General features: G+C 60.6%; 1 protein-coding gene and 1 gene segment (V, D, J or C); one reads left to right on the top strand and one right to left on the bottom strand.

Annotated features, from left to right (window-relative positions):
* Positions 1–4,411: 4,411 nt before the first annotated feature.
* LOC119696316 (calcium-dependent protein kinase 11-like) lies at positions 4,412–9,542 on the bottom strand. Its single transcript, XM_038126016.1, has 7 exons — positions 8,858–9,542; positions 8,699–8,749; positions 8,128–8,494; positions 6,891–7,040; positions 6,506–6,701; positions 5,289–5,424; positions 4,412–4,438 (listed from the first exon to the last, which is right to left on the bottom strand). Exons 1-7 carry the CDS (start codon positions 9,380–9,382, stop codon positions 4,412–4,414), a joined length of 1,452 nt encoding a protein of 483 aa, XP_037981944.1. The 5' UTR covers positions 9,383–9,542.
* A 3,991-nt stretch (positions 9,543–13,533) lies between these two features.
* Positions 13,534–15,843, top strand: part of LOC119696315 — a 4,356-nt gene continuing 2,046 nt past the window's right edge. The window contains 2 exon segments of the V gene segment in view: positions 13,534–13,551; positions 13,593–13,668. Of these exon segments, the coding sequence occupies positions 13,534–13,551; positions 13,593–13,668 (94 nt within the window).

The following is a 15,843-nucleotide window of genomic DNA, read 5'->3' as shown; positions in this document are numbered from 1 at the left end:
TGGATACCTTCTGGAAGGGATGCCAGGAGCAATACGGCTTTGCCACCAGTCCCAACAGGTGCTCCATCCAAATCCTCCTGTCCCTGCAACGTCCTTGGGCAGGAGCCAGTGCTCCCAGCATGACCTGGGCTTTGCTCTGCATGCAGGTTTGCAGTGCAGATCCTGAAGTCCCTGCTATGCCAAATGCAACACGAGGATGTTGTGGTGGCAATGGAACGCAAGTGTGTCTGGGACACGCTGCTGTGTGCTGACACCCACCACTATGCAGTGGGTCTGCTGGCCAGGTGAGACCCCCTTCTCCCTGCTGCTTATGACATTTGTGCTCTGTGCCCAGGGTGCCCCACACAGTCCCTATGGTCGTGGGCCAGAGGGCCTTGTCACTGAGGGACGACCAAGCAGACTGGAAAAGGCTGGGAGAGGAGGGTGCCCACAAGGAGCTGCCACCCAAATAGCCCAGGGCCCCTTGCAGGATGGTGGGGAAAGACCAGACCTCTGTGAGTCAGTCCTGGCAGAGGTTTGTCCCCATGGCCCACAGCCTCGGTTACTTTTTCTCCTGCCAGGGAGATGTCCTGTGTCTCCATCCCTTTGTGTTCCCGGATTGCACCCTATGTTCTCCAGCTGCTCAGCACACAGGAGCCACGCTGGGAGCTGCCTGCTCTGGCGTTCCTGGTGGAGGTGAGCCTGATGGCCAGCGCTGCCTCACTGAGCTGCCTCCCAGCTCTCTGCCCTCTGGTAGCCGCAGCTGCCTGGGACGGTGCCCGTGCCCTGTGCTGCTGCCTGGGCCCAGCCCTGTGTGGTTCCGGGCTCCTGCTGGCCGGGTCCCCTGTCACTGCTCTGTGCCTTTCAGGTCCTCAAGTGCCTGGACTTGAGTGAACGTGGTGCTAACAGACTCCTGCAAATCTTGTCAAGGCAGCTGCAGAGCGAGTGCAGGGATAGGCATCGCCTGGCACTCAGGGCCCTTCTCGAGCTCATTGACGAGCCCTCGATGGTGAGAAGGGGGCAGTGGCTGAGGCTAAGCTGGGGATTGCAGTCGCTTGGGCTTGGCTGGGCTTTGGGCGCTGGGGCAGCTGCTCCCGGCTCTCCTGCCTCCCGGGTTCAGCCCGAGTGCTTCGGAACAGGCCTTTGGCCTCTGGGCCCTGTGGCAGCAGGATGGCATTTCACAAACTTGTGTTCTGCACAGACTGAAAAAATGTGGAGTCTGACTGAAAGTCTTGTGCGGCTCCTGTGGGACACAGATGGAGAGATAGTTAGCATGACAGTCATGCTACTCAGCTTTATCATCTTGGACAATGACATGCTGATGCCTGGCCCCATTGCACTGCAGCTGGTTGAGGCACTCCTGCCACTCTTTGATCATGTAAGGCTCGCTGCCCCAGGCACGGCCACTGGCTGCAGCCCGGACACTTTGTGCCCTGTGCATTTGCAGGCCTGCGCCAAGCTGAGCCCCTGCAGCTGATACTGAGGTCTTTTGCACTTCCTTTCATACAGGACAATAGCCAGGTGCAGCTGCTCTCCATACTGCTCTTCCGAACATTAGTGACTCTTCCACTGGGAAAGGGAAAAGGCCCTGAAGACACCCCTGTGCCAGAGCCTGCTGCCACTCTTCTTCCACTGCCATGATGAGAATCCGCGTGTGGCACAGGTGAGGACTCGTGGGCTGCTGCTGTCCCCCTGGCAGGGGTCTTGGCTGCCTCATGCCCTGGTGCCTGCTGGGCTGCAGCCTCCTCCAGGCCTTGGCCCAGGGACGCGGGTCCTGCGCCCTGGGCTGTGGGGCCATCTCCGCGTCTCTGCTGCTCTCCAGGCTTCTCAGGAAACTCTGCTTTCTGTGGCCGAGTTCCTGAAGAGGAGGGATCTCGAAAGACTGGTGAAGGACAAGGAGCTGTGGAAGTTCACTGAGTGCCTGGTAAGGACAGCCTGGAAGTCCCAGCCTCAGCCTGGAGAAGGCCCTCAGTGTGTGGGGCTGGCAGCTGCACCCCTGCCCGCGGCTGCACCCAGGGGCCACGCGGGCTCTTCTCCAGGCTCCTGTGGGCCCGAGGCGGGGGCTGATGGAGACCCGGCCCAGCAGGGCTGCGGGGCAGACCGGCACCGCGGCTCCCCGGGCAGCAGCCGGCCCTCTGCCCCCTCCGGAGCCCGGCGCCAGCGGCTGCTGGCCGCGCCTCAGGGCTGCGCGGGCAGGGGAGGCCGGGGCCGGGCGCATGGAGCGCCTGGCCCAGGGGCTGAGCCCGCGCCAAGCCTGCCCTCCTGCTGCTCTCTCCAGCTGGAAGAGGACAAGAGCCGAGCGGCCGAGCACCTGCACCGGGCCGTGCCCTACCTGCGGAATCCACAGGAGTCCCTGCGAGCGGCAGCCATCAGGTTCATAGGTGAGCCCCGAGCCCGGGCTCCCTCCCCCCCCCCGCCGCAGCTCGGCCCCAGCCCCGGCTGCTGCCCCGCCAGCGCCGTCCGGGCCCTGGGCCATGGAGCCCTGCCTGGCCTCGGCGCTGCTGCCGCCCTCTTGCAGCCGTGCCCTGGGGCGGCAGCGGGCGGCAAAGGCCCGGGCTGAGCCCTTCTGGGCCAGCAGGGCGTGCGGCCACAGCGCTGGCAGCGCCGCGGGCAGGGAGCTGTGCCGCCGGCGCCGTGACAGGCTCTGTGTTCCCAGGGATGGCCGGGCAGCACCTGAGGGGGCAGCGGGAAGAGCTCCAGCTCATCTGCAACGGTGAGTGAGGGCAGCGGGCTGGCAGCGGGGGCTGGCAGGGGAGCTGCAAGTCCTGTCCTGGCTGCGGAGGGTTCTGCTCCCTGTGTGGACAAGGGGTGGCGTGGACAGAGCACACTGAGGTTTCAGAGCCGTGTGGGGCATTCGTGGCCAGCAGCTTCAGGCTGATCCCGTTGGTCCCTGCTCCCTCCTGGCCATGGCTAGAGCGAACTGGGATACCCCTGGCAGGGGACTCTCCTCAGGTCCCCGCGGATCTGGAATCTGACCATGGCTCTGTTCCTCTCTCTTTCAGCCCTTGAACACCTGACAGAGGACATCAGCAGTGTCGTGTCAGACGTGGCACTTCAAACATTGTATGTCCTCCGAGCACTACGGAGTGAGCGATATTCCATCTTCCAGAGGCTGCAAGATCAGCTCCACAGGGCATGGAGGACACGGCCTCGTCTGTCGGGGCTGGGCTGGCTGCGGTGCTGGAGCTCTGCAGAGAGCTGATCCCAGAGGCTCTGTCTGCTGGAGCCACCTGAGCCATCGGGAATTTTTTATTTCTTTGGATTGTTCTTTTCTTCTTTTTTTTTTTTTTTTCTTTAGTATATGAATATAGAATGTGTTATTCTATATTCACAGACTCCCAGGAGCTTTCTTTTGCATCCCAGGGCCTGCAGGGCATAGGGGAAGATGGGGAAAAGGGTCCTTGGGCTCAGCACATGCAGTGTTGCAGGGAAAATGGCCAGAAGCCCCTTGGCCTTTGGTGGTTCTGCTGAAGCCTTTGTGCTGCCAGCAGAGTGGGTGGGCGGGGTGGAGCTGTGGGGATCCCTGTTAGACCGGTGCCTGAAAATGGCCACAAGCCCTGTGCCAGGCAGGAACCGCCGTCTGCGTCCTCCTGCCCGTGTGCTGCTGGCTGCATTGCTGAGGGCTCCCAGGTGCCTCTTGATGTGGCTCCTCTGGAGCTCCTGTGGGGCTGCGGCGCTGCTGCCGGGCAGCTTGGCCGGGCTGGGGGAGACCCTGAGGGGATGGGGCCACCAAGGGATGAGGGGCTGTGGAAGCCCTGACAGGACAAGGCAGTGGGGAAGGCATGAGGCAGATGTGGCAGGGAGTGGGGTGGCTGTAACGTTGGCTCAGGGGGGGCAGTGGGCTGGAGACAAAGAGACCACTCACCCTGATGTTCATGTGGCAAACTGAGAGCATTTATTCTTAAACCCTTCCTTAGAAAGGGCCTTTGAAAAACCCAGTCTGGGAAATTTCATTGGTCTGATCTCTACACCCTTTCAGGTTCTGGCCAGTGAAATGCTGCAGCCTTGGGAGATGTGACTGGCAAGGCCCCTGTCAGTCACACCAGGGCTGGTGCATTCACACAGTGCTAGCCAGCCTGCGCTGGGACACACGGCAACAGAGTGCAAGGCACAGCTCTGGGTGCCGCCCATGAACCTCAGCTCTGGGAGCACTGTCTGCCCCAAGCTCCAGGGGCTGCAGTGGGAGCCCGGCTGGGCTCTGCCCTGGGGCCATCCTGCAGGGACAGCTGGAAACAGGAAGCATTCCCTTGCCACAAACAGCCAAGCCAGGGCTGCAGGACAGCTGCTCCAGCCTGGACTGCACTGTTGTGTGCTGTGCTCTGGGACTGGGGCTCCCTGCACACAGCACGGGACTGGTGGGCCAGAGGAGACAGAGAAGCTTCAGCTTCAGCCTAATTGAGGTGGGTGCGTGGGCTGAGAAGGGTGGGGAGGCTCAAGGGGATTCATGGAGCTCATCCTGCTGCAAGGACAAGGAAAAGGGAGTGGGAGCTCAGCAGTGAAGGGAGCTGAGGGCTGGAGAGTGGGTCTGAATGACACTAAAATCCCATGGGACCTCTGAGACATTGCTGCTCCTCAGCCAGTGACAGGATGAGTCCCTGAGCCTGGGGCTCGGCCTTCCTCGTGGTGAGGGGCATCAAGGAAGGCAACAGTGTGATACAGACTGCAATGGGCTGGGAACTCACTGCAGGAAAAGAGGGAGCAGTTGGGAAGTAAAAGCCAGGTTGGGTGGGGGAACTGTTCAGAGAAGGGCTGAGCTACAGCTTGAGCAAGCTGAAAAATCTCACTTGGGGTCATCCCAGACTGATTTCATTTCAGAAGTTATTGAACAAGTTTATTTTTTGGGTGGTGTCATGTTTTCCCTTGGAGGTGCACACTCTGCAAACTTGAGCTGTGTTGCCAAAATGCTCAAGCACGTCTGTGCTGCAGGTCCCACCATTTCTTCTTTGGCTGATTCCAGCCCAGTGCTGAGCTCCAGCAGAGCCCTGGCAGAGCCCAGAGCAGCCTCAGCACCCACAGAGCCCAGGTGCAAGGAGAGAAAGCAGAAGCCACCCGTCAGCTGAGGGCTCCTGTCCCCTTGTCCCAGCCGCTCGCGGTGCCCAGGCCATGCTGGCTGTGCCCAGAGCTGTGCCCAGAGCTGCCCATCACTGCTGCCTTTGGGAGCAGAGCAGGAGGGCAGGACATGTGCCCAGCCTGCAGCCGGCCAGGGCACATCCACCTCCTCAGCAGCTGCCCAGAGCAGGATGCTCCTGTGCTCGCTGACATCTCCCAAAAAGCTCTGATCCCACCATGCCAAGCAGACAGGGACCCACCTCACACCATCCAGGGCTGGAAGAAAAGCTGGTCCCAAACAATGTCCTCAGCCTTCTCCAAGGGCACGGCCATCCACGCCGCAGCTGGTCCCAAGCACTTCCCAATCCAGACTGGAGCCCACCTAAAATGCTTCCTCTAGAAAAACAAACAGCAAATTACTGAAAATACATTACAGACACAAAGGAGCAACAAGAAAAAAGGTCAAAAATCTTATCTCTGTCAGGGGCTTGAGGAAAGCCCAACTGCTGCATGCTAGGGAAAAACACACCCACGGGTGAGGGAAGCCCAGGCTTTCTTCCTTCCCCCCTGCACTGCCCCCCAAAATAACAGTGATCCCAAAGCAAACAAGAGGAGAGGAGCAGCCCAAGCCCTTCCTTGCCTGCACAGTAAAGCAGGCCCTGCACAGGTTCTGGAGTCCCACCTGTGCTCCCGCCATGGGGGTTTGTTTGTGTTGTGTAGCAGGCACAGGCCCTGCAAACCTTGTGCCTTGGCGTTCAGAGACCTAGGACAGGCAAAATGCTGAGTCTGGATGACCAGACAATAGGAGCCCCTCTCTCCCGCTCTTGGACCCTTGCTTATCTCTCTGTAAGGCTATAGGTCACTTTCCTTTAACCCTTACCATTGGACAATTCTCGATCCCCTCTTGCCCTACATAAACCCCTGTTTCTGCACAGCTCACCAGAGCTGCTGTCCCTGAGACCCTTCGAGACACTCCGTGGAAGAGCTATAAAGAAGACCAATAAGGACATCTACTCGGAACCTCATACAGTGCTCTCCTCTCTTTCCTGGTCTTCCAAATGCCTGCTGCATGCCCCAGCTGAGAATCACTAAAGCTGAGTATCACTAAAGCCTTGCTAAGGTGCAGGCTGGAGGCACTGCTACAGTTTGGGATGATTAGCCCCCCTCAGAGTCGTGCTATCCGGCTTTGATGCAGCTCCTGGGTACACCCCGTAGCCCAGCCAGCAGCATTAGTGTTGGGCTGGCCGCCCCAGCCCCAGCCCCAGCCCGGGGCACGGTGGGTGCTGGGGCCTGTTAGCAGGGCCAGGAGCCCACTCCCATTTCATACCCACCCCAGCCCATGCCCCCAGCCCTGCCAAAAGCAGCTGGGCAGCCGACTGAAGGATCAGCTGCATCTGCCCTAGAAAAGGGGAGAACCTTTGTTTCCCAGCCAGGCTGTGCAATGCCCAAATCTGGGAGCATCCCCCTGCGTGTGGACTCATCTGCAGATTCCCTGTGGAGCCTGGCTTTGAAGAAGGTGCCAGAATCAAAGTCTATCATCTTCAGCTTGCCAGTGGCCAGGTCCCGGAAGAGGTTGTCATCCTTGATGTGCTCCTCGCTGGCTCCAGCAGCAGCAGCCCCACCTGGCACAGCTTCTCCAGGGGCTCCTTCTCCTTCCCTGGGGTGAGACCAGGCTGTCAGGGAACCAGAACAAACCAAACCAGCTCAGATGGTGGCCACCAGTGCTGGGCAGAGTAGCTCAGATCCAGCACAAGGTCTGCGTGCTCCCATCTGATGAGCCCTGGGCAGTGACACAGGCAGGACAAAAAAGTCTGGACTCCTTTGCCTCTGATTGCCAAAGCATGTGTGGAGCTGTAACTTACCAGGGCCCTGCATCACAGTGTGCCCGTGGCTCTCTCCCTTCTTCCAGGGCAGATGAATATCCTGCATCCAAGGATCACACAAGAGCTGTTCTAATGAAGGCCTTTCCATGTCCAGCATGGATAAACACCGCCTGATCAGGTCTTGGCACTCTGGGCAGAGAAGCCAGAAACTGCTGGTCAGTTGGAGAAGGCTCCTGTTGGCTTTGCCCCACTATTCCCATGCCCAGGCCGTGCTGGATGTGCTCAGAGCTGGGCCTAAACTTTCCCATCAATTGCCTGTTTTGGAGGAGAGCAGGAGAGCAGGACATGTGCCACCTCCTCAGCAGCTGCCAGAGCGGGATGCTGACGAGCCCACTGCTGTCTCCAAACACTGGTATTCCCCCCATGCCCAGAGAAGAGGATCCACCTTAAGAGAGCCCTTGTGGCAGCGAGAGCTGCTGGTCCCAGCTGATGGTCTGGCCCCTCCTGAAAGGGTGCTCCCTGCAGACCATCTGGTGCAGTAGGATGCCCAGGGACCAGATGGTAGCTGGCTTGCCGTAGTACCAGCCAAAGTGGGTCCATTCCGGGGGGCTGTATGAGCGTGTTCCTATGGAATATAGACGGAGCTCAGCAGGGGGATGCTGCTGCTCCCAGAGCCTCGCCCCACCATCCCTGGGTGTGCAGGGGCTGCCCCAGTGGCACAGGGGATGGCCTGCTGCCCTCTCACCAGCACCTGGGACTTGTGTACAGACTTGGGGTTGGAAAAGAAGTCACTGGCATTGGAAGAGGGCAGTGGAAGCCCCGGCAAGGCCTGACCATGACAACGATAAACCCACTCAGAGCTGGGGAAAACCATGCCCTCATTCTCCCTGCCTGCATTGCCCCAAAAAGCATTATGAACCCAAAGCCAACCAGGTGAGTGGAGCAGTTCAAACCCTTTCTCACCTGCATACCAAACCGGCTGGGGCACAGGTTCTGGTGTCCCGTCCCCCCCCCCCGCTACCCCCACCCACGGGTGTTTTTGTCGGGCTGGCTGCCCCAGCCCCAGCCCCCGTCCTGGGCAGAGTGGTGGGCAAAGGCTGCCAGCAGGGCTGGAAGCTGCCTCCCCACCCAGCCCTGCTCAAAAGCAACTTGGCTGAAGACTCAGTGCCATGAAAAGCAGGAAAAGGGAGAATCCCTGCTGCCACACCCAGCTTGGGCTGTGAGATGTTGGGCCATGAAATGCTGGGACTGGGAGCACACCCCTGTGTGGGCTCACCTTCAAAGTGAGGATAGGCTGTGTCTTGCAGGTAGGTGCCACAGCCAAAGTCGATCAATTTGGCCTGCCCGGTGGCCAGGTCAGCCAGGATCTTCCCTGGTTTGATGTCCCTGTGCAGGACCCCACAGCTGGTGCAGTGCCGCACGGCCTCCAGCACCTGGCGGAACAGCTCCCGCGCCACCTCCTCGGACAGGAAGCCCCGTGCCCGAATGAAATGCTGCAGGTCCTGAGACTGCTGCGGGCAATCCAGCACCATCAAGATGTCCTTGGGGAGCTCAAGCCACTCCAGCAGCTGGACCACACCGGGGAAGCCAGTGGACACCTTGGCCAGCAGTACGATCTCCAGGGGTGCGCTGGTGCCGTCGGGCTGCGGGAGGAGCACGATGCCGTCAGTGGGGCTGATGCCGTGCCGGGGGTCGGGAAGCCCTCAGCCAGCCCGGGATGCTCTGTGCCCTGCGCTGGCCCCACGCACGCTCTCCCTCGAGGCGTCCCAAAGGCTCCCACCCTGCCGGGCCTCGGCTCATCCCCGCCCGGCACGGCCCGGCTTCTCCCGCTGGCCCCACTCACTCACCAGCTCGCCCCAGTGCCGGACGCGCTTCCGTGGTACCCTTTTGATGGCCACCTGCAAGCCAAGGGCAGCAGCGGGCCCAGCTCGCCGCCCGCCCTGCCCAGCCCCATCCTCCCCCTCCTCTGCCCTCTTCCTGCGCCCGCCGCCGGCCCCGCCGCTCACCGGGGCGCCGCCCGAGAGCCGCGTGGCCGCGAAGACGCTGCCGAAGCCGCCGCGCCCCAGCAGCGAGCCCAGCCGGTGCTGCTCCTTCAGGCCCCGCTGCGCCTTCCCTGCGGGCGGGACGTGGCTGTCAGCGCTCGGCCCGGGGCCAGCACCGGCCCCCGAGCGCCCCTCAAGCGCCCCGGGCCGGCCATCGCCAGGCCTTCGCTCCCTGACACGGGACAGCGGCAGCTCGGGGCCGGCGGCCGCGCTGCCGAGCGGCGGAGCTCGGGCCGGGCGAGCCGCAGCGGAGGCGGCGGCAGCGGCCGCGCCGCCTGTGTCCTCCGCGGGCCCCGCGAGGAGCCGGGGCCGGGGCCGGGGCCGGGCTCGGGCCGGGCGGAGCCAAAGGGCGGCGATGCCGCCCCAGCCCCAGGCGCTGATGCCCGCCCAGCAGCGCCGCCGCCAGCACGGCCAGAGCCGGCCGGAGGCGAGAGCGCGGCGGGACGGCCGGGGCCGGGGACGGGCCGGGGGCATGGCCCGGCCGGGCATGGGGAGAGAGAGAGTGGGAGAAGAGGGGACACCGGGAAAGGGAGACCGGCAGAGGGTGCGGGACTGCGGGAGAGGGAGAGGAGAAGCGAGAGGGAGTCGATAAAATCACTGGTTTTACTGCTGCTGCTGCCGCTGCTTCTGCTGCCGCTGTGAGATACAAAGCTGTGTTTCGTGTCAGGTACACACAGGCAGCATGTGTGCTTGTGATTGTGATATGTATGGAAACTGATCATGGGACAATTAAAGGATGAATTCCAAAAAAATAACTGAGGGAGTAAAGCATGGAAGAAGGCATTTAAACTTATCCTTTGTTTGCAATTAACTTTTATAGCATCTGAATTAAAGCTTTAAGGATGTTGCTGCTGGACAGGAACTTTTTGCACGTAGCCAAGCATTTAACAGCTTTGCAATAATAACCTTTTGAAGTATAATTTTAGAATATTACTTGTAGTAAGGAGCTTTGAAAATATAAGTTTAGAATATATGTAAAGGAAACATGCTTATCTCAACACCTTAACAAAACAGTAAAAAGAAGCTTGAGAAAGGAAGATGAACATCAACCCAAGGATGGATAGCTTCGACCAAGGGAAGCTGGACATCACTGCTATGAGATTATAGTCTTCGCAATTAAAAGGTGGGCCCACATCTGGAGTCTGGACCGCACCATCTGGAAGACCTCTTTCTTCTTTCGGAAGTCGGACCCCACCATCTGGGAATACTCCTTTCTGGGGTACATCCTGAGAAAAACTAACTCACAATAGTGTATAGAATTGTGACGTAAAAATTTGGAATAGAAACTGCTGAAAAAAGCTTATGTGCACCCCTATAAATATCTGTACATCCCAACCATCGGTGTGCAGCTGGAGGGAAAACTTCCCCCACTCTACCCAGCGCTGTTTTGATCATACTTTACCACATTAATTAATAAATTGATGGCTGCTTAAATATTGGCCTAGACAAGCTTCTTATTTATAACACTGTGAGTCTATGTATTATAACACATTCTATATTCATAGACTAAAGAAAAAAAAACAAAAAGAAGAAAAGAACAATCTAAAGAAATAAAAAATTCCCGATGGCTCAGGTGGCCCCAGCAGACAGAGCCTCTGGGATCAGCTCTCTGCAGAGCTCCAGCACCGCAGCCAGCCCAGCCCCGACAGACGAGGCCGTGTCCTCCATGCCCTGTGGAGCTGATCTTGCAGCCTCTGGAAGATGGAATATCGCTCACTCCGTAGTGCTCGGAGGACATACAATGTTTGAAGTGCCACGTCTGACACGACACTGCTGATGTCCTCTGTCAGGTGTTCAAGGGCTGAAAGAGAGAGGAACAGAGCCATGGTCAGATTCCAGATCCGCGGGGACCTGAGGAGAGTCCCCTGCCAGGGGTATCCCAGTTCGCTCTAGCCATGGCCAGGAGGGAGCAGGGACCAACGGGATCAGCCTGAAGCTGCTGGCCACGAATGCCCCACACGGCTCTGAAACCTCAGTGTGCTCTGTCCACGCCACCCCTTGTCCACACAGGGAGCAGAACCCTCCGCAGCCAGGACAGGACTTGCAGCTCCCCTGCCAGCCCCCGCTGCCAGCCCGCTGCCCTCACTCACCGTTGCAGATGAGCTGGAGCTCTTCCCGCTGCCCCCTCAGGTGCTGCCCGGCCATCCCTGGGAACACAGAGCCTGTCACGGCGCCGGCGGCACAGCTCCCTGCCCGCGGCGCTGCCAGCGCTGTGGCCGCACGCCCTGCTGGCCCAGAAGGGCTCAGCCCGGGCCTTTGCCGCCCGCTCCTGCCCCAGGGCACGGCTGCAAGAGGGCGGCAGCAGCGCCCAGCCCAGGCGGGGCTCCATGGCCCAGGGCCCGGACGGCGCTGGCGGGGCAGCAGCCGGGGCTGGGGCCGAGCTGCGGCAGGGTGGGGAGGGAGCCCGGGCTCGTGGCTCACCCATGAACCTGATGGCCGCCGCTCGCAGGGACTCCTGTGGGTTCCGCAGGTAGGGCACGGCCCGGCGCAGGTGCTCGGGCCGCTCGGCTCCTGTCCTCTTCCAGCTGGAGAGAGCAGCAGGAGGGCAGGCTTGGCGCGGGCTCAGCCCCTGGGCCAGGCGCTCCATGCGCCCAGCCCCGGCCTCCCCTGCCCGCAGGGCCCTGAGGCGCGGCCAGCAGCCGCTGGCGCCGGGCTCCGGAGGGGGCAGAGGGCCGGCTGCTGCCCGGGGAGCCGCGGTGCCGGTCTGCCCCGCAGCCCTGCGGGGCCGGGTCTCCATCAGCCCCCGCCTCGGGCCCACAGGAGCCTGGAGAAGAGCCCGCGTGGCCCCTGGGTGCAGCCGCGGGCAGGGGCGCAGCTGCCAGCCCCACACACTGAGGGCCTTCTCCAGGCTGAGGCTGGGACTTCCAGGCTGTCCTTACCAGGCACTCGGTGAACTTCCACAGCTCCTTGTTCTTCACCAGTCTTTCGAGATCCCTCCTCTTCAGGAACTCGGCCACAGAAAGCAGAGTTTCCTGAGAAGCCTGGAGAGCAGCAGAGACGTGGAGATGGCCCCACAGCCCAGGGCGCAGGACCTGCGTCCCTGGGCCAAGGCCTGGAGGAGGCTGCAGCCCAGCAGGCACCAGGGCATGAGGCAGCCAAGACCCCTGCCAGGGGGACAGCAGCAGCCCATGAGTCCTCACCTGTGCCACACGCGGATTCTCATCATGGCAGTGGAAGAAGAGTGGCAGCAGGCTCTGGCACAGGGGTGTCTTCAGGGCCTTTTCCTTTTCCAGTGGAAGAGTCACTAATGTTTGGAAGAGCAGTATGGAGAGCAGCTGCACCTGGCTATTGTCCTGTATGAAAGGAAGAGAAAAAGACCTCAGTATCAGCTGCAGGGGCTCAGCATGGCGCAGGCCTGCAAATGCACAGGGCACAAAGTATCCGGGCAGCAGCCAGTGGCCGTGCCTGGGGGCAGCGAGCCTTACATGATCAAAGAGTGGCAGGAGTGCCTCAACCAGCTGCAGTGCAATGGGGCCAGGCATCAGCATGTCATTGTCCAAGATGATAAAGCTGAGTAGCATGACTGTCATGCTAACTATCTCTCCATCTGTGTCCCACAGGAGCCGCACAAGACTTTCAGTCAGACTCCACATTTTTTCAGTCTGTGCAGAACACAAGTTTGTGAAATGCCATCCTGCTGCCACAGGGTCCAGAGGCCAAAGGCCTGTTCCGAAGCACTCGGGCTGAACCCGGGAGGCAGGAGAGCTGGGAGCAGCTGCCCCAGCGCCCAAAGCCCAGCCAAGCCCAAGCGACTGCATTCCCCAGCTTAGCCTCAGCCACTGCCCCCTTCTCACCATCGAGGGCTCGTCAATGAGCTCGAGAAGGGCCCTGAGTGCCAGGCGATGCCTATCCCTGCACTCGCTCTGCAGCTGCCTTGACAAGATTTGCAGGAGTCTGTTAGCACCACGTTCACTCAAGTCCAGGCACTTGAGGACCTGAAAGGCACAAGGCAGTGACAGGGGACCCGGCCAGCAGGAGCCCGGAACCGCACAGGGCCGGGCCCAGGCAGCAGCACAGGGCACGGGCACCGTCCCAGGCAGCTGCGGCTACCAGAGGGCAGAGAGCTGGGAGGCAGCTCAGTGAGGCAGCGCTGGCCATCAGGCTCACCTCCACAAGGAACGCCAGGGCGGGCAGCTCCCAGCGTGGCTCCTGTGTGCTGAGCAGCTGGAGAACGTAGGGTGCGATCCGGGAACACAAGGGGATGGAGACACAGGACATCTCCCTGGCAGGAGAAAAAGTAACCGAGGCTGTGGGCCAGGGGGACAAACCTCTGCGAGGACTGACTCACAGAGGTCTGGTCTTTCCCCACCATCCTGCAAGGGGCCCTGGGCTATTTGGGATGCAGCTCCTTGTGGGCACCCTCCTCTCCCAGCCTTTTCCAGCCTGCTTGGTCGTCCCTCAGTGACAAGGCCCTCTGGCCCACGACCATAGGGACTATGTGGGGCACCCTGGGCACAGAGCACAAATGTCATAAGCAGCAGGGAGAAGGGGGTCTCACCTGGCCAGCAGACCCACGGCATAGTGGTGGGTGTCAGCACACAGCAGCGTGTCCCAGCCACACTTGCGTTCCATTGCCACCACGACATCCTCATGTTGCATTTGGCATAGCAGGGACTTCAGGATCTGCACTGCAAACCTGCATGCAGAGCAAAGCCCAGGTCTTGCTGGGAGCACTGGCTCCTGCCCAGGGACGTTGCAGGGACAGGAGGATTTGGATGGAGCACCTGTTGGGACTGGTGGCAAATCCGTATTGCTCTTGGCATCCCTTCCAGAAGGTATCCACCTCCTCTGGTGTATCCAGAGTGCTGAAGAACACTTGGAAGAGCAGATGCACAAATAGGCGAGGGAAATACACCGTCACCATATGCGGGACACAGGGCACCTGGAGGATGTTCCACATCACCACAGTTGCCTGCAAAGGACAAAGCCCCCCGAAACAGCGCTCAGTGCTGAGGTTTCCATGTGGCAGGGCCTGAGCATGGGAGGAAGAGGCCCAGAGAGTACAGGGGGAGCGCCAGGCCTTGTGCCCTTGAAGCTGCCCCTAGGCCAGGTTTCAGCGCAGTGCCTGAGGCATGGAGATGCAGTGGGGCAAGGAGGATGGAAAACTGCTGGAGAGGGGACCTTGGGGCCAGCAAAGGCCAGTTGCAGAAACTCACAGCCAGGACAAAGACACCCGTTTTGACCCCATCGGAGGTGCACATGCTGTGCTTGGGCCAGCTCCCCAGCACATCCAGGAGTATCAACAGCGCAGCTTCCGCAGTCCTGGGCGAGCACATGATGCTGTTCCACATGGTCAAAGCAGCTCTGTGGGGTTAGAGCTCTGTCTCAGGGGGGTCTCAGACACAGCACCGTGGCCTGGGCAGCAGTGGGGACCTGAGCTGGCTGGGCAGAGTGCCTCTGCCCACTGCCACTTGCCAGCAGCACCCAGGCAGCCCAGCCCTGTGGGGAGAGGCCCCTGAGGGGCAGCGAGGCAGCATGGCAGCAGGCTCGGGGGCTGACGTGCCAGCGCTGGCAAGGGGAGCAGCCAGAGGGCCCTGGAACTCTCTGTTGGTCAGACACCTGGGACAGGCTGCACAGGCTGATGGGCTGGGGAGCCCTGAGCCCTCTGGGCAGCTGGGCCCCATACCTGTCACAGGATGGGGCCACACGCAGGAGTGTCATGACTACGTCAGCGGGCTGGGCTTCGGTGAGATTCAGCAGGGTCCTGTTCAGCCTGTGCTCAGCAAACCGATTGGCCGTGAGCCACTGGTGGATGTACCTGACCATGGCGGGCACCTGGAGAAGGCACGGGGAGACTTGGAAAGCTGCCAGAGGGAGGAATGTCCCCAGAACTACCCCAGAGAAGTGCTTCCCTTCCCACCACACTGCCATGGCCTCAAAGGCTTCCAGTGACCAGCGGGCGGGGCTTGGGAGGCCAAGCAATTCCTGGGAGGATCAAACCCTGGCCACAGGCTGCTTACTTGCTTTGGATTAGAAAAGCCCTCCTCTACGAGCATGTCCAGCAGGGCAGCACTGGTCTTGGTTTTGAAGATGTGCGAGTATGCTCTGAGGCAGTGCCCATGGGGCTGGTCTCCTCCTCCCGAATTCTCTTGATGAATTTGCAAACTAGCTGTAGGAGAAGGGCAAGAAGCCAGGGATGTTCCACGGAATGCTCCAAGCGCGGTGACAGCAGGCCCAGCCCAGGTGGGGATGCCTGCAGGTACCTGCGATGTTCTGCGGAAGAGGCCACGGGCGGGCTCCTGCTCTTGTGTCTGCTCCACAGCTGCATCTGGCAAAGAGCGAGCACAGCCAGAGCTGAGGGGCTGCGGGAGCGGCCGGAGAACACAGCCCAGCCCTGCGCTCCCCAGGCAGGGATAGCCCCGGGATTCCCCAGGGGATTGAGCATGGCCCCTGCAGGGTGTCTGCCCGTCCCCTGTTCCGTCCTGTCCATGGGCATGACCCAGGGGATGGGATGGGATGGGATGGGATGGGATGGGATGGGATGGGATGGGATGGGATGGGATGCGATGCGATGCGATGGGATGCAATGCGATGGGATGCAATGCGATGGGATGCAATGCGATGGGATGCAATGCGATGCGATGCAGTGGTGTCAAGCTGGCTGCAGGTACCAACCCTGTGGCCCAGCTCTGCCACTCACCCTCCTGCAGTGGCTTGAACGGCACCACCTCTTCAGTCTCCTGTGCTGAGGCAGGTCCAGGGCCTTCTTTCTCTTCTTCCCCCCAGGCCAGCTTGGGCACTCTTGGGGGTCTCTGCTCCATATCTTCTCCATCTCTGTTCCATTCTGTCCATAGGAACATCCCCAGGAGATGGGATGGGATGGGATGGGATGGGATGGGATGGGATAGGATAGGATAGGATAGGATAGGATAGGATAGGATAGGATAGGATAGGATAGGATAGGATAGGATAGGATAGGATAGGATAGGATAGGATAGGATAGGATAGGA

The sequence above is a fragment of the Motacilla alba genome, unplaced genomic scaffold (assembly GCF_015832195.1).
Source record: "Motacilla alba alba isolate MOTALB_02 unplaced genomic scaffold, Motacilla_alba_V1.0_pri HiC_scaffold_28, whole genome shotgun sequence".
In the NCBI taxonomy this organism is placed as follows: domain Eukaryota; kingdom Metazoa; phylum Chordata; class Aves; order Passeriformes; family Motacillidae; genus Motacilla; species Motacilla alba.
Note: the sequence above shows the minus strand (reverse complement) of the source record. Positions and strands in the feature narration are given on the sequence as shown.